General features: G+C 44.6%; 1 protein-coding gene across 1 annotated transcript in view; it reads left to right on the top strand.

The window, feature by feature from the left end:
- Positions 1-549: 549 nt before the first annotated feature.
- NUAK1 (NUAK family kinase 1) overlaps positions 550-21,807 on the top strand; it is a 104,621-nt gene continuing 83,363 nt past the window's right edge. The window contains exon 1 of the mRNA XM_056574469.1: positions 550-1,488. Coding sequence (XP_056430444.1) covers positions 1,216-1,488 — 273 coding nt within the window. The 5' untranslated portion in view covers positions 550-1,215. The remainder of the gene's footprint in view (positions 1,489-21,807) is intronic.

Raw genomic sequence — 21,807 nt, 5'->3', positions numbered from 1 at the left:
TTTTTCCCGTACCCAAAACCGTAGTCTACCACGTTTTTTGGTCCGGGTGAAAAACTGTATTAAACCGTATACGTTTTTTTTAAACATGGGAGTCAATGGGAACTGTACAGAACCTTATGTGCATACGATTCCATCCGGTTTGCACCATCCGGTTTTTGACTTTGCAGTTTTTTTTCTTGGAATTTCAATCAAACAAGTGAAACTTTATTCAAAATAGAGTGAAAAGTTAAAAACGTATACGTTTTTTTCTTACAAAACGGATGCAACCGTACATCATTTTTCAAACTGTATACGGTTTTAACTGTATACGGGTTGAAATTTGTACACACGTTTTGATACAGTTTAGTCAGGTTTTGAGGAATCTGTTTTTCATCAAAAACCTGATACGGGAACTGTATTGCAAATACGTGGTGTGAATGCACCCTTAGCTGTTGCAAAACTACAACTCCCAGCATGCCCGGACAGCCTTCGGCTGTCCGGGCATGCTGGGAGTTGTAGTTTTGCAGCCGCTGACGACACAGTGTGTGGAAAACACTGGTGTAGGGGAACAGCTACTTCAGAACAAAGGTTGAGGTACACTTCAGGGACTACTACCCTCATTATGATTCCAGTCAGCAGTGTCCTGATATTAGTACACAGGGCGCCTCCCTGGTGTGTGAGGGCATGAGAGGTGGCACTCGTCAGACAGCAGAGCCCCCCCAGCATTACACTGTATCCCAGCGTGTGCTCTGCCTGCTGACCCCAGCTCCCTGCTCCAGGCTGGAATGTGAGGGAGAGGGGAGGAGGCCGGGGCCGCTCCACCCACACGGGCTTTCCCTCACACTAGACGAGAGAACAGGGAATGAAAAGGGCCTCACACATCAGCCCGGAGACCGCTGCCCGTCAGCATCCCATAGGAGACAGAGGAGCATGGCATCGGGTGAGGTGAATCAGCATCCTGGCAGCGGGCACAGCACATCTCTGCACCTCGCACACTGCATTGACTGAATGGGGAGAGCTGCTGCCCGGCCATCTGCGACCAGGACTTGTGAACAATTCTAACGGCAGTCTGGGCATCTGTGCCCATCATGCTCTGATCTCAGCAGGCTACACCCGGGGGGCACACGCCATGGGGGGCTGCTGACAAGCCGGGCTCTAGTGTAGCTTCCATGTGCCAAATGCGCAGCTGCAGTAGCCACACACTCTGAGCAGACTGATAGCGATTTCCCCGGAGACATGGATGGAGATGCTGAGGTGGACAGGCTGGAGGAGGACCAGGGCAGGGAGCAGATGGGCACTGTGGGCATGGTGGAACAGATGAACCTCTCCTCTCCATCCCACTCACCATCAGAGGAGGAGAGTGCCCCAGAGCTGCTGCTCAGGCAACAAGGGGTTAAAAGGCATCACCACAAACATAACCTGAAGCACAGGTACGAGCTCCTGGAGACCCTGGGCAAGGGCACCTATGGCAAGGTCAAGAGGGCAATCGAGAGGTTCTCCGGCAGGGTGGTAAGTATGGTCCACCACTTCTATGGGAACTTGGCATCGCTATGTACCAATGGGCAACATGATGGCGTTTGTGACACCTGATCTGTTTATGTCAATCTGGATCGGTGGTGCCCAGCCCGTGGCAAAACTACAACAGCTGTCCGGGCTTGCTGGAAGTTGTAGTTTTGCAACATCTGGAGATCCACAGTTTGGGGACAACAGGGCTAAGTGGTCCCTATAGACCAGTGGTCCCCAGCCTGTGGCAAAACTACAACAGCTGTCCGGGCATGGTGGAAGTTGTGGTTTTGCAACAGCTGGAGAGCCTTATGTTGGGAAACACAGATCTATAGTGACCAGTTACTCAGTGGTCTCCAAACTGTAGACCTCATGTTGTTGCAAAACTACATCTCCAAGCCAACGGCTGTCTCGGCATGCTGGGAGTTGTAGTTTGGCAACAGCTGGAAGGCCACAGTTTTGAGACCGCTGATCAGTATTGGCCATGTACCACATACTAATCTAACTGTAGCTAAAATTATGTTTGACTTGGCGGCCATGACAACTCCTACAGTGGTCATCATCTACCTTGTCCAGACTCCTAAATGGCAGATAATGCAGAGATACCTCCCCCACATGGATTTACAACTGCTCCTCCAGGCAGAACTGTCATTCAGGACCCTGGGAAAGTGAAGTTAGAAACCTCAGTGGGAGTTTCGGTGGCCCCCATATTGATTCGCACCCAGTTTTTCAGGAAACACACTTTGGGCCCTCTTGGAAGAAGACAAAAAGGATTTTTAGTCGGATTGGCCCATTAAAATGCCTATTAAAATCTTTCAGTCCTATGTAAATCCTATTTACTGTGTAGTAAAGAGTCATACAACTTTCTTATATAGCAGTGTTTTCGAAATGGTGTGCCTCCAGCTGTTGCAAAACTACAATTCCCAGCATGCCGAAGGCTGTCCGGGCATGCTGGGAGTTGTAGTTTTGCAACAGCTGAAGTCACATTGTTTTGAAAAGACTGCTTTATTCCCATGTAACCTAATGTATTTAACCACACAAGTCCTAATGGTTTGTCAAAATGTGTCGAAAATGTTTCAATCTAGAGCCCAGGCAGCGTGATTCACAACATGTATTGCTGGGGTATGTTCACATGGGGTAGATTCCCAATTATTTTCAATAGGGAAGTCGAAATCGGCGACAGTGTATCCGCTGCGTGTGAACGTACCTCAAGTTTGCATGCATTGTCTCTGGGCATAAAAAAAAAAAAAAGATTCTGTTCACTGAAAGCAAGCAGATTTGTTGACATTGGTTAGTAATGGAGCACGGAGTATATTACACAATAGGCGGGATCTAGTCCTGTATACTAACTAGCATTTTTCTAGTGCACTGTGAGGTCTCGTAACAGTTTACCTAACCTTTGGACCCAAATGGGCTGCAGGCAGAGCTGTGTGCAGTAGTGTCGCTGACGCTCTCAGCCAGGCAGCCTGCATGCCAAGAATTTAGTGGAGGCAAAACGGGGACAACCGGTGGGGTGTCAGGTGAACGCATCTTGTCCGAGAGAGATATTAGCAGTGACGTCCGGCACTTAGCCGCCTGCGTGCCTGGAGGGATGACTGGAGCACGGGGGCATGTTAAGTGTATTCTCAGATAATCTTCCAAATATGTTGCCTGTTTATGAAGCCAAACATCGCCACTTGCGTGATATGACCTATTCAATCACGGTGGCGTATCGGCTGCGCCATTGTAAGAAATCCGTGTATCACAAGTAGCTAAGTTCCGGTGACAGTTACATATTAACCTATCAACATTTAAGGGGTACTCCGGTGGAAAACATTTATTTTTTTTTATTTTATTTTATTTTTTTAAATCAACTGGTGCCAGAAAGTTAAATAGATTTGTAAATGACTTCTATTAAAAAATCTTTACCCTTCTAGTACTTTTTAGCAGCTGTATGCTACAGAGGAAAATCTTTTCTTTTTGACTTTCTTTTTTGTCTTGTCCACAGTTCCCTCTGCTGACACCTGAGGCCCGCACCAGGAACTGTGCAGAGCAGGAGAAAATCCACATAGAAAACCTATCCTGCTCTGGACAGTTCCTGACAAGGACAGAGGTGTCAGCAGAGAGTACTGTGGACAAGACAAAAAAAGAAATTTAAAAAGAAAATAATTTCCACTGTTGCATACAGCTGCTAAATTCTACTGGAAGGATTAAGATTTTTTAATAGAAGTAATTTACAAATCTATTTAACTTTCTAGCACCAGTTGATTTAAATAAAAATAAAAAATTTTTTCCACCGGAGTACCCCTTTAAGGGTCTATTCACACGTACAATATCCTGCACATATTTGATGATGCTAGATTTTTTTTGCTGTAAATTTCAGTGTTAGGGCTTGTTCAAACGAGCGGATTTCTTTTCAAACCCGCAGCAGATCTCCCGCTGCGAGTTTGAAAAGGGGCGGTGTCCCTGTGCGCTATCCGCAGCAGAATTTCGCCAGTGGATTCTCCACTGTTGAAAATTCACCGCAAACCTAATTGCAGTCAATAGGGTCTGCAGTAAATCTTCAACGGCAGAGATTCAGCTGGCGAAAATCTGCTGCGGGTAACACACAGAGGCCTCGAACCTTTTCAAACTCGCAGCGGGAGATCCGCTGCAAATTTGAAAACAAATCCGCTCGTGTGAACAAGCCCTTAATCTGCAGCATAAAATCTGCATCTTCAAATATGCAGCATCAAATATACGCAGGATACTGTATGTGTGAATTCCCATTGACTTCAATGGGTAGCTAAATCAGCTGCAGAAAATATGCAGCAGATCCCATAAGTGTGAACGTACCCTTAGGGTGCGTTCACACATGGGTATTTTTGCTGCAGAATTGCTTCAACAGATTTTGCTGCCCATTGAAGTCAATGGGCAGCAAATCTATAGTAGGAAATCTGCAGCAGATCTACAGCAAAAATACCCACGTGTGAAGGCACCCTACGGGTGTATTCACACGTTAGGTATTCTGTGCATATTTATTACGCAGGATTTGAAGCTGCAGATTTGAAGCTGTGTTCAGTCATTTAGTTTCCATTAAAATCTTCAGCATAAAATCTACAGCTTCAAATATGTGCAGGATACTATACATGAAAATACACGAGTCAGTGCACATGTCCTTATTTTTGCTGCAGATTTGCTGCAGCAGATTTTGCTGCCCATTGACTTTAATGGGTAGCAAAATCATCTGCAGAAAATATGCAGCAAAATGCAGCATGTGTGACCCTACCCTAAGAGTGTATTCACATGTACAGTTTCCTCCACAATATTTAATGCTGCAGATTTAAAGCCACAGTTTTCAATGTAAACTGAACACAACTTTAAATCTGCAGCATCCAATATGCTTAGAATACTGTACATGAGAATACATCCGTATGCGTTCAAACGTGCATTTTTCTGCTGCAGATTTTGCTGCCCATTGAATTCAGATCTGCAGCAGAAAATACGCACGTGTGAATGCACCCTCAGGATCTATTCACACGTAAAGTATCTTGTGCATATTTTATGTTGCTGATTTCAATGTGAATGACTGAACTTCGCTTCCAATCTACAACTTCAAATATGCGCAGGATACTGTATGTGTCAATAGTTCTTTATTAGGGAAAGGGACGAGGCTACAGATCAGTGTTTTTCAACCAGGGTGCCTCCAGCTGTTGCACAACTACAAGTCCCAGGATGCCCGGACAGCCTCTGGCTGTCTGGGCATGCTGGGAGTTGTAGTTATGCAACAGCTGGAGGCTCCTTGTTTAGGAAACACTGCTCCAGATGGAAGAGGCGGTGATCACTGCAAGTCCGGCTTCTCGCACCCTCAGCAAACAGTTGTATATCAGTTGGCTAGGCATTCAGGTAAATGGCAAACCTAGGCGCTTGGATGGTGGGAGCCAATGTCTATGAACAGCTTTCTACTCTGGCTCAATTTGGTGGCTCAATGTCCATGCCCAGCTACTTGTACTAGGTTATATGTAGGCTGATTGTCTTCATAAAAATAAACTATCAGACTGACAGATCAGACCGCTAGCTTCAGTATTGAAATCCATCCACTAGAGGCACACACCAGTAAGAGACTATATAGAACCCATTAAAGGGTCAAAGGGCGGCTCCAGGACAAACTGTTTCTTCACTCCCCAGCATTACCATTATGCAGCAGAACAGCCGCCCTGCTACCTCTTTTACATTAGTCCTACAATAACATGTCAGTTCTGGTCCTCACTGCTCTCTAGCGTGGCTGCCCCATTCACTCAGTGTTCACTTTATGGTCAGAGAAGCAACTTGTAATGCATTTCTATGAGACTCACATGGTAGAGGAACTTCTATTCCACTCTTTAAATAGGACAGTCACACTGGAGACCAATGGGGACCAGAATTGACATGGAATTATAGAACTAAATTAAAAGGGTATTCCAGGAATTTTTTATTTGACTATGCTACAGGGGCTGTAAAGTTAGTGTAGTTTATAATATAGTGTCTGTACCTGTGTGTGACGGTTTTCTCACAATTCTTATGTGATTATCACTCCAATATTTATTTTTACCAACATACAAAATGGCTGTTGTCTCAGATTTTTCCCAGCTTGCAATGCGGCCGAGACCTGACTCACTAGTCAGCTGATGACAGGGAGCCTGTCTGCTTCAATGGGTGGAGGGATCGCTTGGTGGGAGATCAATCTGCGACTAATGCAACAGCTGTAGGCTCCCTGATTGAAAATCCCAGGTCTTTTGAATGGATGCAGCTCATTTATGTTTCAATGGGTGGGGTGGCTGATGTGTGGGAGGGAGGAAAATTGAACTATGGGATTTGTAGGCAAAGAGGAAAACTCAAACAGGAAATACCAGTTCACAAAAAGCTAGCCACAGTATTATGGTAATCTCACAGCATAGCCATTTATCCCCAAGACCAGCGCAGATCCTTCCTAAGCATTTCAATTACTGTCTGCCAGGTACGTACAAAAATAACCTTATCGTGGATAACCCCTTTAAGAGAGGGAGCAGGTCGGGTGTTCAGTAGCATAATGGTAATGTCAGGGGATAAATAAACTGTTCTTCCCAGAGTGCTCCATAGGGAACCGTTGCCCATGTCGACCCATTACAAGCCAGCCTTTATTTCTCCAGTGCAGATTAGATAATAAAAACTATGATATGGTTGGTTATTATAGGTTGCTACCCTCCTTGTCACTTTACTCTGACATCCCTATGGATGCAGAGATCTTATTGCTACATTAAAGGAGGGCAGAACACCTTGGCAGCAATTGGCCTAATACTAAATAAAGCAGTCAAGTATATAGGCGCCAGCACTTTCAACCAAAGCACTTAGATGTTCTAAATCCTTTTACCGCTAGTGTCCTTCCTCCTTTTCTCTTACTTGCCATATATCTTGACATTTAGTCAAATCCCTGTAACTATGATGACATCATTGAGCACAGATTTTGCTATTATATCATACTGCAGTAAATATTAGCCACTACTATCTCTGCATTGAACAGTATTGTACACATTTACAGCAGCTTTAGTCATCGCACACCTTTAGTCAGAAAGACAACAGGGTCCGCACAATATGAATATGAGACATTTTATTAAAGAAGCAAATAACGGAGCCGGCCTGTTGTTATAGCAACGTGCCAGTTATTGTAATGCCTGGCACTGTGAGACGGTGTGAATATTAGTACAGAAAGAAAACCAATCATAAATGTCATTCAGCAGCCGATGGAGCTCAGTAGAGTACAGAACACGTCCCTTGTATAGTACAGAGCACGTCCCCTGTAGAGTACAGAGCACATACCCTGTAGAGTACAGAACACGTCCCCTGTAGAGTACAGAACACGTCCCCTGTAGAGTATCAGAACACGTCCCTTGTAGAGTACAGAACACGTCCCTTGTAGAGTACAGAACACGTCCCTTGTAGAGTACAGAACACGTCCCTTGTAGAGTACAGAACATGTCCCTTGTAGAGTACAGAACACTTCCCTTGTAGAGTACAGAACATGTCCCTTGTAGAGTACAGAACACGTCCCTTGTAGAGTACAGAACACGTCCCTTGTAGAGTACAGAACACGTCCCCAGTAGAGTACAGAACACGTCCCTTGTATAGTACAGAACACGTCCCCTGTAGAGTACAGAACACGTCCCCTGTAGAGTACAGAACACGTCCCCTGTAGAGTACAGAACACGTCCCCTGTAGAGTACAGAACGCGTCCCTTGTAGAGTACAGAACGCGTCCCTTGTAGAGTACAGAACACGTCCCTTGTAGAGTACAGAACACGTCCCTTGTATAGTACAGAACACATCCCTTGTAGAGTACAGAACACGTCCCTTGTAGAGTACAGAACACGTCCCTTGTATAGTACAGAGCACGTCCCCTGTAGAGTACAGAGCACATACCCTGTAGAGTACAGAACACGTCCCCTGTAGAGTACAGAACACGTCCCCTGTAGAGTATCAGAACACGTCCCTTGTAGAGTACAGAACACGTCCCTTGTAGAGTACAGAACACGTCCCTTGTAGAGTACAGAACATGTCCCTTGTAGAGTACAGAACACTTCCCTTGTAGAGTACAGAACATGTCCCTTGTAGAGTACAGAACACGTCCCTTGTAGAGTACAGAACACGTCCCTTGTAGAGTACAGAACACGTCCCCAGTAGAGTACAGAACACGTCCCTTGTATAGTACAGAACACGTCCCCTGTAGAGTACAGAACACGTCCCCTGTAGAGTACAGAACACGTCCCCTGTAGAGTACAGAACACGTCCCCTGTAGAGTACAGAACGCGTCCCTTGTAGAGTACAGAACGCGTCCCTTGTAGAGTACAGAACGCGTCCCTTGTAGAGTACAGAACACGTCCCTTGTATAGTACAGAACACGTCCCTTGTAGAGTACAGAACACGTCCCTTGTAGAGTACAGAACACGTCCCTTGTAGAGTACAGAACACGTCCCTTGTAGAGTACAGAACACGTCCCTTGTAGAGTACAGAACACGTCCCTTGTAGAGTACAGAACACGTCCCTTGTAGAGTACAGAACACGTCCCTTGTAGAGTACAGAACACGTCCCTTGTAGAGTACAGAACACGTGCCTTGTAGAGTACAGGACACGTCCCTTGTAGAGTACAGGACACGTGCCTTGTAGAGTACAGGACACGTCCCTTGTAGAGTACAGGACACGTCCCTTGTAGAGTACAGGACACGTCCCTTGTAGAGTACAGAACACGTCCCCTGTAGAGTACAGAACACGTCCCCTGTAGAGTACAGAACACGTCCCCTGTAGAGTACAGAACGCGTCCCTTGTAGAGTACAGAACGCGTCCCTTGTAGAGTACAGAACGCGTCCCTTGTAGAGTACAGAACACGTCCCTTGTATAGTACAGAACACGTCCCTTGTAGAGTACAGAACACGTCCCTTGTAGAGTACAGAACACGTCCCTTGTAGAGTACAGAACACGTCCCTTGTAGAGTACAGAACACGTCCCTTGTAGAGTACAGAACACGTCCCTTGTAGAGTACAGAACACGTCCCTTGTAGAGTACAGAACACGTCCCTTGTAGAGTACAGAACACGTGCCTTGTAGAGTACAGGACACGTCCCTTGTAGAGTACAGGACACGTCCCTTGTAGAGTACAGGACACGTGCCTTGTAGAGTACAGGACACGTCCCTTGTAGAGTACAGGACACGTCCCTTGTAGAGTACAGGACACGTCCCTTGTAGAGTACAGGACACGTCCCTTGTAGAGTTCAGAACACGTCCCTTGTAGAGTACAGAACACGTCCCTTGTAGAGTACAGAACACGTCCCTTGTAGAGTACAGAACACGTCCCTTGTAGAGTACAGGACACGTCCCTTGTAGAGTACAGAACACGTCCCTTGTAGAGTACAGGACACGTCCCTTGTAGAGTACAGGACACGTCCCTTGTAGAGTACAGGACACGTCCCTTGTAGAGTACAGAACACGTCCCTTGTAGAGTACAGGACACGTCCCTTGTAGAGTACAGGACACGTCCCTTGTAGAGTACAGAACACGTCCCTTGTAGAGTACAGAACACGTCCCCTGTAGAGTACAGAACGCGTCCCTTGTAGAGTACAGAACGCGTCCCTTGTAGAGTACAGAACGCGTCCCTTGTAGAGTACAGAACACGTCCCTTGTATAGTACAGAACACGTCCCTTGTAGAGTACAGAACACGTCCCTTGTAGAGTACAGAACACGTCCCTTGTAGAGTACAGAACACGTCCCTTGTAGAGTACAGAACACGTCCCTTGTAGAGTACAGAACACGTCCCTTGTAGAGTACAGAACACGTCCCTTGTAGAGTACAGAACACGTCCCTTGTAGAGTACAGAACACGTCCCTTGTAGAGTACAGAACACGTGCCTTGTAGAGTACAGGACACGTCCCTTGTAGAGTACAGGACACGTCCCTTGTAGAGTACAGGACACGTGCCTTGTAGAGTACAGGACACGTCCCTTGTAGAGTACAGGACACGTCCCTTGTAGAGTACAGAACACGTCCCTTGTAGAGTACAGGACACGTCCCTTGTAGAGTACAGGACACGTCCCTTGTAGAGTACAGGACACGTCCCTTGTAGAGTTCAGAACACGTCCCTTGTAGAGTACAGAACACGTCCCTTGTAGAGTACAGAACACGTCCCTTGTAGAGTACAGGACACGTCCCTTGTAGAGTACAGGACACGTCCCTTGTAGAGTACAGGACACGTCCCTTGTAGAGTACAGAACACGTCCCTTGTAGAGTACAGGACACGTCCCTTGTAGAGTACAGGACACGTCCCTTGTAGAGTACAGAACACGTCCCTTGTAGAGTTCAGAACACGTCCCTTGTAGAGTACAGAACACGTCCCTTGTAGAGTACAGGACACGTCCCTTGTATAGTACAGAACACGTCCCTTGTAGAGTACAGAACACGTCCCTTGTAGAGTACAGAACACGTCCCTTGCAGAGTACAGAGCACGTCCCTTGTAGAGTACAGAACACGTCCCTTGTAGAGTACAGAACACGTCCCTTGTAGAGTACAGGACACGTCCCTTGTAGAGTACAGAACACGTCCCTTGTAGAGTACAGAACACGTCCCTTGTAGAGTACAGAACACGTCCCTTGTAGACCAGCACTAAGAATTTTTGTCTGATCTACTTGGACTAAAATGATGTACGTTCAGTGTTCTTCCAGAAATGGTTTTTAGAATGTGGTGTAAATGAGTCTTCCTACAATAGCATTTTCTTACACAAGGGGATCTTTCTGCCGATGTCCTGATGCTCAATTTTAGCCAAGAGTAGACTACCTGAAGACCCCAGCTGCTAGAGGTCCATCATTGTGATCCACTGAATGCCTCATCTTGTGTATAAGATGTGACAACCAGAAGTACAAATGACTATTGTCAGCAAGGCTAGAGCATAACCTGGACCTTCTGTCACTTACCAGAGATCTTTATGAACAATGCTTTTCTCTTTTTAGAAACCCTTATTTTAAGGGTTGTGCTCTCAGACCAGCTGTGTCCATATGCCTATTAGGATATGTTGATTTCATAGAAGGCTAAGTAGGGTTTTGATTGACCCTCCGAGTCACAGTATTGGGCCACTGACAACAGTGACTCTAGTAGTCTCAGTATGTACTACATTGTCTCTTAAAGGGAAACTGTCAGCAGATTTGTGGGTATAAAAGCAAAGGCAGGGCTTGAAAGGTGTCCAATAAGATTTCCTACCATGTGTTGTTGCAGGAAGTCAGCATTGTAAATGCCCCACAAAATGGTAAGTAGTCATCGGGGTGTAGACCAAGCTGCAGCTCGTCAGGGCTCTTAGCCTGTAATCGTGCTCTGCAGTCGTGATTGACAGGCAAAGTGATTTCTACGTCACCGGCTGCCTGGAAAAGGAAGCATCTTTGCCTGTCAATCATGGCTGCAGAGCGGCAGAAAGCCTAGACTAGTTGTAGCCTGGTCTCTGACCTGATGGTTAGGTAGCATTCAGTAGCATATCCAGTGCGCCAGATTCAAAGTATTTTGTAGCCATTTACGCTGCTCACTTCCTGCAATAAACAAATGCTAGGAAACCTTATTAAGATCAATTTTGCCCTTCCCTTACTTTTAGGCCCTTAAATGTGCCATGCTACCTAGATATGTTCCCTGTAAACCATACTGCCTGACATGCATGGCTCCTGTGGCCCCTGTTGTCTTCTCTGGCAGTTTGATATTGTTTGCCATTCTTCTCTCCCCTTGCCTACATCTCCCAACAATCATTGCAACTCTGCTCTGCCTGCCCCCACTTTCCTGCTCTGAGCAGCAGAGAGGGATTCAGTGTCTGATTGGCTGAGACCATACACACCTCCCATTTCTTAGCACTGAAGAAGAGAGCCTGACTCATCAGTGCAGGGCAGAAACCATATGGTCTATGTCTCTCAGCAGGGTGGGGGCTGCTTTCAGAAAGGGAAATTAGAAAAGCACGACTGCTTTCTTTAAAAAACAGTGCCATGGCTGTCCAAAGCTTGAGTGTGCTGGTGCAGCAGAACTCCATTAAAGTACATGGGAATGAGCTGCAATATTACACACGATGTGTTTTTCTAATGGTGACTATAGCAATGTTAAAACAATTGTCCCAAATGTGTGTTCTCTTGTGATGATTTCTGTGTTATTCTTATTCATTACAGAAGGTAGTAACAATGCTGGGTTGCATCTCCAGTAGGGCTGGGCGGTATACCGGTTCATATTGAATACCGAAATTTTTGTGCTGCACGATATGAATTTTAACCGACATACCGCAATACCAGTTTGGCCCCTCCCCCTCGGGAATGAATTATCAGCCCAGCGCTGCGCTGTCCCCATCGGGGAACTAATCATATGTGACCCGCGAGCGCTGTTCTGCTCCCCACCCCAATTAATTATCAGCCCAGCGCTACTACTAACATATGTCACACGCAAGTGCTGCCTCCTGGTCCTCCTGTTTGTTGCGACCGCCAGCGCTGACACTCTATACCAGTGGTCTTCAACCTCCAGATGTTGCAAAACTACAACTCCCAGCAAGCCCGGACAGCCAACGGCTGGGAGTTGTAGTTTTGCAACATCTGGAGGTCCGCAGATTGCAATCCACTGCTCTATACTGTATCCCTATGCCCGGGCGGCAAAAGGTAAACAAAATAAACTTTAACTCACCTTCCCTGTCCGTCCGGACTTGCTTCTTAAGGAATGGAACGTCGGACAGCCGTCAGCCTATCACTGGCCGCAGCGATGTTCCGACTCAGCCGGTTATAGGTTGAGCGCACTGTCATGTAAGAAGTCGGCTTCTTACATAATAGTGGGCTCATCCTATCACCGGCCGAGGCGGAACATGGCTGCGGCCGGTGATAGGCTGATGGCTGTCCGAGGTTCCCGTCCCCAGCGTAAGGTTGACGTTGGAACATGTGTTAGTTTATTTTGTTTACTTTTTGCAGCCCGGGCATAGGGATACAGCATAGGGATACCGCACAGTATAGAGTGTCGGTGCCGGCGGCCGCAACAAACAGTAGGATGAGGAGGCAGCGCTTGCGGGTGAAGTGAATAGTGCCCCGATGGGGACTGCGCAGCGCTGGGCTAATAACTAATTTTTTTTTGGGGGGGAATACCGTTATATACTGTGGAACCGCCATAAGTTACAAAAATACCGCAATACACATATTTGGCCATACCGCCCAGCCCTAATCTCCATATATTCAAACAATCACAACTATCCCTTTTTGTTGTTTTCGTCCACTGTTTAGTGTCCTATTTGCTTGTTTAATTTGATATTATCTATCTATCTACATTTTATGATTAATGAAAGTGATGTTAATACTCTGTATCATCTATCTCTATGAGCAGCCAAGGAGAACATGTACAATTTGAAAATAGAGCATGCAGATCATACTAGCAATGTTGGCAGGATGGCAGTACGTTCTTGGGTTTCCAATAAAAAGCAGCTGATATGGTAGCTCAGTCAGGGGTTGGTTTTAGGGAGCGTAGTATGGATACATTTATGTGTCTGTATTATCACTGCAATTCACATCCCAACCGCGGGTCCTTAATGGGGTACTCCGGTGAAAACCTTTTTTCTTTTAAATCAACTGGTGGCAGAAAGTTAAACATATTTGTAAATTACTTCTTAATCCTTCCTGTACTTATTAGCTGCTGAATACTACAGAGGAATTTCTTTTCTTTTTGGAATGCTCTCTCATGACATCATGACCACAGTTCTCTTTGCTGACATTATAATAATAATAATAATAATAATAATAATGCTTTATTTATTGTTGTCCTTAGTGGTATTTGAACCCAAGTCCCCAGCACTGCAAGGCAGCAGTGCTAACCACTGAGCCACCATGCTGTCCTTAGCATACATCTGCTATGCATGGTTGCTAAAATGGACAGAGATGTCAGCAGAGAGCACTGTGCTCGTGATGTCATCAGTGTTCCAAAAAGAAAGGAATTTCCTCTGTAGCATTCAGCAGCTAATAAGTACTGGAAGGATTAATATTTTTTTAATAGAAGTAATTTACAAATATGTTTAACTTTCTGCCACCAGTTGATTTAAAAGAAAAAGGTTTTCACCGGAGTACCCCTTTAAGTAGAAACAGTCTCCGCCCCTCACATGTTTATTGTAGAAAATAATCATGTTTTCTTAGAACTCTGCATTGTTCCATTCCTTCGGTTTTCCTCTTAGAATGAATTAAAGGAGATGTCTGGTGCGGACTTTTCCTATTCCATGCAAAAAAAAAAAGAGAAAACAAACTTTCACATACCTTCCTACGTTCCCCCGGAGCTCCGCAACAGCTGTCTACTTCCTACTTCCCTTAGCCCGGGATGTGACAACTGGGTGTTACCATCATAGGGTGAGACTGGTCTCTTTAAATAGAACCTGTGACATTGTATATGTAGTCTAATCCACCATCATCATGTTATAGAGCATACATGATGCTGATAGAGTAAATAGCATCATCTAGTGACAAGTTCCCTTTAAAGGGATACAGGGGGGAATTTATCAAAACATTTAGAACACTTTTTGAACAGATTTTTTCACGATGAGTCCGGGGCGACTCTTTGTGCGACAATTGCTTTATTAACGATTCAAAAATGACCATGATATTTATCCATTTACAGCACTTTGTTCATTGGTGACTGATTTACTAAGTGCAACTTGAATGTGGCAAAATTGTCACACAATCCCAGAAATAGACGGTTTCTCAGATCAAGTCAGCCCTACTCTACATTTTCTGTGCGACTTTTGAGTCAGATTCTATGCAACTTTTCACACAAAAGTCGCAAGTCAGCACAAAACCTGCAACTCTTTTAGAAGTTGTATCAGCAAAATTTATCAAAGTCTGTGCGCCGTTTCATAAATTTGGCGCACGTCCACAACTATTAAGCAACTCTTTTTGTGGTTTGATACTTAACTAATTGTAATATTGATGCTGACCTCTGTCCACTGCTGAAAGTGCCCATATCATGTGAGCATCAGAAAGGGAACATGGAGCATTAGAAGAAGGTCTGCTGGTCTGATGATTTACAATATCTTTTACATCATAAAGATGACTGACTGTGTGTGCTTCACTTACTTGGGAAAGAAATGACGTATGTGTAATGTCCAAGTACGGGATATAGTCCTGTACAGTACTTAGGCCCTGTCAGGTTGAGTCCCTCTGTGTCCTAGGGGCTCTCCTGCAGTGTCTTCCCCATAGTAATATATAAAGTGTTATGTGTTTTATGTAGTTGTCACATGATAATGTGTCCACATGTTGTGTTTGTTACCCAGAGAGCACCAGCTAACCTGGTGACCTGCAGCTTGACCTATGGGCTTCTGGCTAAGCCCCCCTTTATTAGAGGGAGAGTCATTACAATCTCTCTCTTAGATCCTGAGGCACAGTAAAGAACAGACGTCTCAGATCTAGTGTCCAGCATATCTGGAGGCCTCAAGCCACCTACAGCCACATTCCAGTAAGTCAAGTCTATGTTTGCTGTCACTATCTAGAACCGAATGCAGTCTAAAGTCGAGTCTAAAGTCAAGTCTATTATAGTATGCGTGGCTGAACTAATGTCTATCTAAGTCACTACAAGTCCCAGCAAGCTGCGTGGTCCTTCTGTATTACTGGCTACCTCTCTGGGATCCTGGCCTAGCTGTAAAGACTATTTCCATCTGTCTACCTCAGTAAAGCTACCGCTAACCCTTAATTGGTGTTGGACTATTATTGCCCTACCTACCATTGGGATAGCGGTACTACCGTTCGGGTGGTTACCAGGAAAACCACACCCTGGCATCACAAACATTTAGCCACATACCACACCATCACACCACATCACAACCCGTGGCCCAGAAGGATAGCAGGTGGAGGCTTGTGATTCTTCGGGCAAAGGACCTGGGGTTTACCAGCAGAACATAGCTTAGAAAATCTCATTGCCTTCCCCATCTTCCCATGAATAGTCTCGTGCCATCTACTATTAAAGCCTTCACATGTTAACCTGATGTAAAAGAGAACTTGATTCATCAGACCAGGCCTCTTTCTTCCACTGCTCCATGCTCCAGTTCTGATCTTCACATGCCCATTGTAGGCATTTTTGGCAGTGGCTAGGGGTCGGTATCGGCACTGTAACCAGTCTGCGGCTACACAAGTACATGCAGAAAGCTGAAATGCACTGTGTACTCTGACAGCTTTTTGTCATTGCTAGAACTGACTTTTTTCAGCAGTTCATGCTACAGTAGTTCTTCAGTAGGATCGGACCAGACAGGCTAGCCTGCACTCCTCCCATGCATTAGTAAACCCATCCCAGACCCTGTCACAGGAAGCCATGCCCTAATGTCTTCTTGTCAAAAATGCTTAAAAAAAAAGCTTTATTTCACCAAACAAAATGCAATATTTCAGCAATAGCATACTGCCTTTGTCCTTAAAATGAAAGGATGTTATGAGTCCACCAGGACAGGAGCCACTTGTACAGATCGATTCTTTGTTCTGGCTCATAAGAGGAGGTTCCTAATGGAGGGGGACCTCGATCTGTAAAGTCAAAATGACAGATTTAGAGAGAAGAGCAAAGGCGCTCCATAATGGAGTATCACTAGTACAATGTTGAATCGGATGAGGGGGAGGGGTGAGCAGCCGCTTACCGCTACAGGTTGTGTACCTGCATATACTACAATGGAAAGCGTATAGTATTGCATGATGTCCCATCACATCGCGTCGGTCCCGGCGCTCATCAACGGCCGGGACCCGCGGCTAATACCACACATCGCCGATCGTGGCAATGTGCGGTATTAACCCTTTAGAAGCGGCGGTCAAAGCTGACCGCCGCTTCTAAAGTGAAAGTATCCCGGCTAGTCAGTCGGGCTGTTCAGGACCGAACAGCTTACAGGACACCGGGAGGGCCCTTACCTGCCTCCTTGGTGTCCGATCGACGAATGACTGCTCCGTGCCTGAGATCTAGGCAGGAGCCGTCAAGCGCCGATAACACTGATCACAGGCGTGTTAATACACGCCAGTGATCAGCATTAGAGATCAGTGTGTGCAGTGTTATAGGTCCCTATGGGAAGTTCCCAAAAGTTACAAAATGATGTTTTTTCTTCGATTTTGTCGCACAATTATTTTTTTCCCGTTTCGCCGTGATTTTTTGGGTAAAGTGACTATTGTCACTGCAAAGTAGAATTGGTGACGCAAAAAATAAGCCATAATATGGATTTTTAGGTGGAAAATTGAAAGGGTTATGATTTTTAAAAGGTAAGGAGGAAAAAACGAAAGTGCAAAAACTGAAAAACCCTGAGTCCTTAAGGGGTTAATCTCATCGAGCATCTGTGGGGTGTGCTGGAAAAAACAAGTCTTATCTGGAGACCACCTCACAATGGATCTGCTGCTAACATCTTGGTGCCAGATACCACAGAACAGTCAGAAGTCTTGAAGCAGATCGCTGATAAAAAAGATTTCTGCATTGATTTTGAATTCTGATTTAAATGTATTATAGCTTCCAACAAACAGGAGAAGGCCTTTAAATAATGTAACGTGACCTGTGAATTATTAATGCATTCCCATTACAACCACTACAACAAAACCTCTGCCTCTGTTCTTCAGATGTTCATGAGTAGTCTACATCCATTTATAGATTCTATAGTTTATACACTTCATACAGGAATAAATACTGGGACATTTCACTCTAGTTATAGGGCTATTATACAGCACGATTAAACTATATGAGGAGGTGAAACACAGCCCAACGCTAGTGTAATGGCATAAATGCAATAGGATTAACTCTCTTGCTGCCAGGAACACCTGCTGAGTTTACGTCTGCGGGGAATTTACACACTACAGTACACACTTCGGACTTGGCTCTTTAAAACAGGGTTTATAGAATGGACATTTATATTTTGAGCAGGGATATATTTAACCAGTTATACAAATTCTAAATTAAATGGGAATTACATACTTTTCTTAGAACTCTAGTAGTGGCTTATAGTAATAGCTCTATCTTTGGACTACCACTTCTATAAAGTGGCAGCATGGGGAAAGCCATAGTGTGAGATGCTCCATTCACTGTGCTAATGCCTGGGCTTAGATACGGTGTATAGTAAATGTCCCCTTATCTTTCCCCTGTGTGACAGTTATTAATGTCCTCTCATCTCCCCCCCCCCCGTGTATCATGGTCATTACTGTCCCCCTATCTCTCCCTGTTTGTCAGTCATTAGTGTCCCCTCTTCTCTCCCCATGTGTCAGTTACTGTATTAATGTCTGCTGATCCCCCTCCCTGTGTGTCAGTTAATAGTGTCCCCTCATCTCTCTCCATATGTCAGTTATTGTATTAATGCCTGCTGATCCCCCTCTCTGTGTGTCAGTTAAAGGGGTACTCCACTGGCCAGTGTTGGAACCAAATGTTCCAAATGCTGTTTTCGCACTGTGGGGGTCGGCCACGCCCTTCGTGACATCACAGCCACGCCCCTCAATGCAAGTCAATGGGAGGGGGCGTGACGACCGTCACGCCCCCTCCCATTGACTTGCATTGAGGGGCGTGGTTGTGATGTCACTAGGGGCGTGGCCGACTCCCACAGTGCTAAAACAGCATTCGGAACATTTAGTTCCAAACGCTGGCCAGTGGAGTACCCCTTTAATAGTGTCCCCTCATCTCTCCCTCCTGTGTGTCACAGTTATATGTGTCTCATCTGTTTAAAAATAACAAACTTTTACTTACCTCTGCCTTAGTTTCGGTTTCCACTCTGATCCACTGTCCTGCCATGCTGAACATCAAATGTCTTCGGTCAGTGCTCTGGTGTCACGTGATGGCTGAAACCAGTCACCATGACGTTCCGTACTTCGAAGTAGGGAGCATCACCGCCAAGGCCTCTGTTTGGCTGCAGTGGACATTTTCTGCTTCTGTAACACTGGAGTGCCGACTGCAGGCAGAATGGGGGAACAGGGCAGGAACGAAAGAGGAGTTAAGATAAACAGTTTTTAGGTTTTTATGTTGTTTTTTTAAAGGATGGAAATTCTTAGTCACTGTGGTGACCTAGCATCCGGGATTTGTCAAGCCCTCATATAATATATACAATCCATAGTAATAGGGACCCCTGCCAGGGACCGGATCTGATAATAATGGTTCTTGACTTGTGAGTTATACTATGATGTTTTTGTCCGAGAAGTTCAGAAGGTTTTTTTGCTAAATTTTTTTAGACCATCAACAGCATTCTGCTTTTTGAATTGCATTTGCCTCTAAATACAGCTTTACTTTTAAGGGTACGTTCACAAATACAGGATCCTGCGCAGATTTGATGCGCAGGATTTGTAACTGCAGATTAGAAGCTGTGTTCAGTCATTTAGTTTACATTGAAATCTGCAGCAGAAAATCCTGTGCATCAAATCTGCGCACCTGTGAAGTGTATCAGTGAACGTACCATTAATCTGATTCTTTTAGCAAAACAATGCAAACAATAAGGATGCAGAATTCCAGATGTATCTTGAAATAAAACATTTAGCCAATAATTTTGTAATAGCTCTGTTTAGGATTAAGCCATTACAGCAACGCCTAGATCCTGTGGGCTTAGCTAACTGTGTTATTATCCAATCTTTTTCTTTTTTTAGTTTTGTTTCTAGTTTGACTATATATATATATATATATATATATATATATATATATATATATATATATATATAGTATTTGTTTTATAAGAGTTTAAGGGGGAGGGTTCACACATAGCATTTTTGTGGCAGTTTTTCATTTAGTTTTTTTTTTAAGCCAAATCCAGAAGTGAATCCATTATGAAGGAGACCTATAAGTCCTTCCCTTACCTTTAGAATCCACTCCTTTATTTGGCACAAAATCTGTCTGAAAAACTTTTACAAAAACTCAAAAGGGAATCTGTCAGCTCTATATTATGCTCAAAGCAGCAGACACGGGCAGATAGCTGACAGGGAGGTTAAACAAATGATACCTGCCCTTTTGATGATGGCTGTTTTCACAGTTCTAAAATCATATATTTTTTTTAAGTGTCCTCCCCCACCCCTCCCTGCTTTGTATGGTTGAAGAACAATACTCAGTGCTGGAAGCCAAATCCTGTATATCACTTATGCAAGGCAGCCGGGGGTGGAGGAGGTGTGCATGCTGCAGCTCACTCCCACCTCTGTGACACTTGAGGTTAGAAGGAAAACATGATTTTATCATTTATTCAACAATAGAAAGCTTCTCGGCACTGCTCAATTCCTTAATTCCCCTTCAGATTTAACCCGTTCCTATTAAAGACAGCACAGCTTGCCAGGTGGTGCTCTCTGCTTAAACCACAGGCACAAATGATTTTATCATTTAGAACAATAGTGAAGAAATAAAACGAGTCCAATAACACAAAGCTTCTCTGTAGCAATGGCTGCTAGTACTCGATCCCCAGTGGTGCTTCACATGTGAGATTCAGTCAGTATAAAAAAGAATAAAAGGAGAAACTGAGCATCCACCATACAGGATTGATTGCAGTAACTTTATTCCATGTCAATCGATAAAATACAGCAGAAGGTAAGGGTAGAGAGAGCAGGAAGCTATTCACCGGACAGGCGACAGCAGCCGTTTCACGCATAACGGCGTATTATTAGGCCCATCAGTTATCACTGATTGGCCTGATGATACGCTGTTGTGCGTGAAACGGCTGCTGTAGCCCGGCCAGTGGAGCGCCCCACACCGCCCCGCTCCCTCTATCGATTGACATGGAATAAAGTTACTGCAATCAAGTCCTGTATGGTTAGTTCTCTGTTTCTCCTTTTATTGTTGATTTTATTATTTGTTTTATCTTCCTGTCAACTGTCTGCCTATGTCTGCAGCTCTGGTGTTTTTTTGATGCCGAGACTGTGCCAATTTGCCTTAAACCATGCTGTTTTCAAAACCCATCTCCCATTAATTTCACTGGGAGATGCTAAACTGCATGAAGAATGTTTTACATGGACAAACCCACCCCACACACTTACTGTGGCTCAGATTTTGTGATTAATGATTTTTATGTTTTTGCTCCAAGTGTTTGCTAACACTGGCCTGCGGCTAGATGTCTGCTAAGCTAATAGTTTTTGGAGTCAATATAAAGTTGCAAGTAGACTGGTTCTAGATGTACATCTAGTCACAATGAAAAAAGGGGTATTTCATTGTCTCCATGAACTATTCTGCAGTCAGGACTAACGTCAGGTTTTTGGAGACCCTTCCATCCATCCATTAGTCTGTCCATCCACCCTGTTGCAGCAGCAGCTTTGTTCTCATTCTGTAAGGTGAGGTAATGAAAATCATGGAATCTACTTAGCATGTAACATTATCCAAGCAATGCAATACCGTACATTGTTCATAATAAGACAAAGTATGCAGAGTACAATAGTGTTTTTGTTTCCTATCGAATTCCTCTGACAATGGGCTATGTAATGTATGCATAGTTCTAGCTAGTATTTGCTAAACATTCAATCAATGCATCTAAATATGGTGCCTGCACAAACAAGGGGTTAGCACGTCCAAGTCATGTTTGTTCTGCACACATTACACTCTCCTACCCTGACGTCTGATACTGTTGGTAAGTTCAGAACAGAAAGTACCACTTTGTCTGTGAAGGTCTAGGTGCCGGAGCTGAGGAGATTTTAGTAGGGTGTTATTTTTCTCAGCTTGGAGGCAGAGGTTTAGAAGGTTTGTCATGTGTTGTTTATTCAATAGCAATAATTACTATAAGTCATTGACGTTGTCTGTAGTATCCTTACCTGATATTAAGTGGAACCGGGCTTTTACTATAGCGTTACAGAGATCTTTCCATTTTAATGTGTCTCTCCAATATTGTGGAATATGTGATTGATGCGGGTGGAAATGAAGAATGGAATGGCATGACTGCTACC

Source organism: Hyla sarda, chromosome 4 (assembly GCF_029499605.1).
Source record: "Hyla sarda isolate aHylSar1 chromosome 4, aHylSar1.hap1, whole genome shotgun sequence".
NCBI classification, from domain to species: Eukaryota; Metazoa; Chordata; class Amphibia; order Anura; family Hylidae; genus Hyla; species Hyla sarda.
The sequence above is the reverse complement of the archived record's forward strand: the minus strand, read 5'-3'. Positions and strand labels throughout refer to the sequence as shown.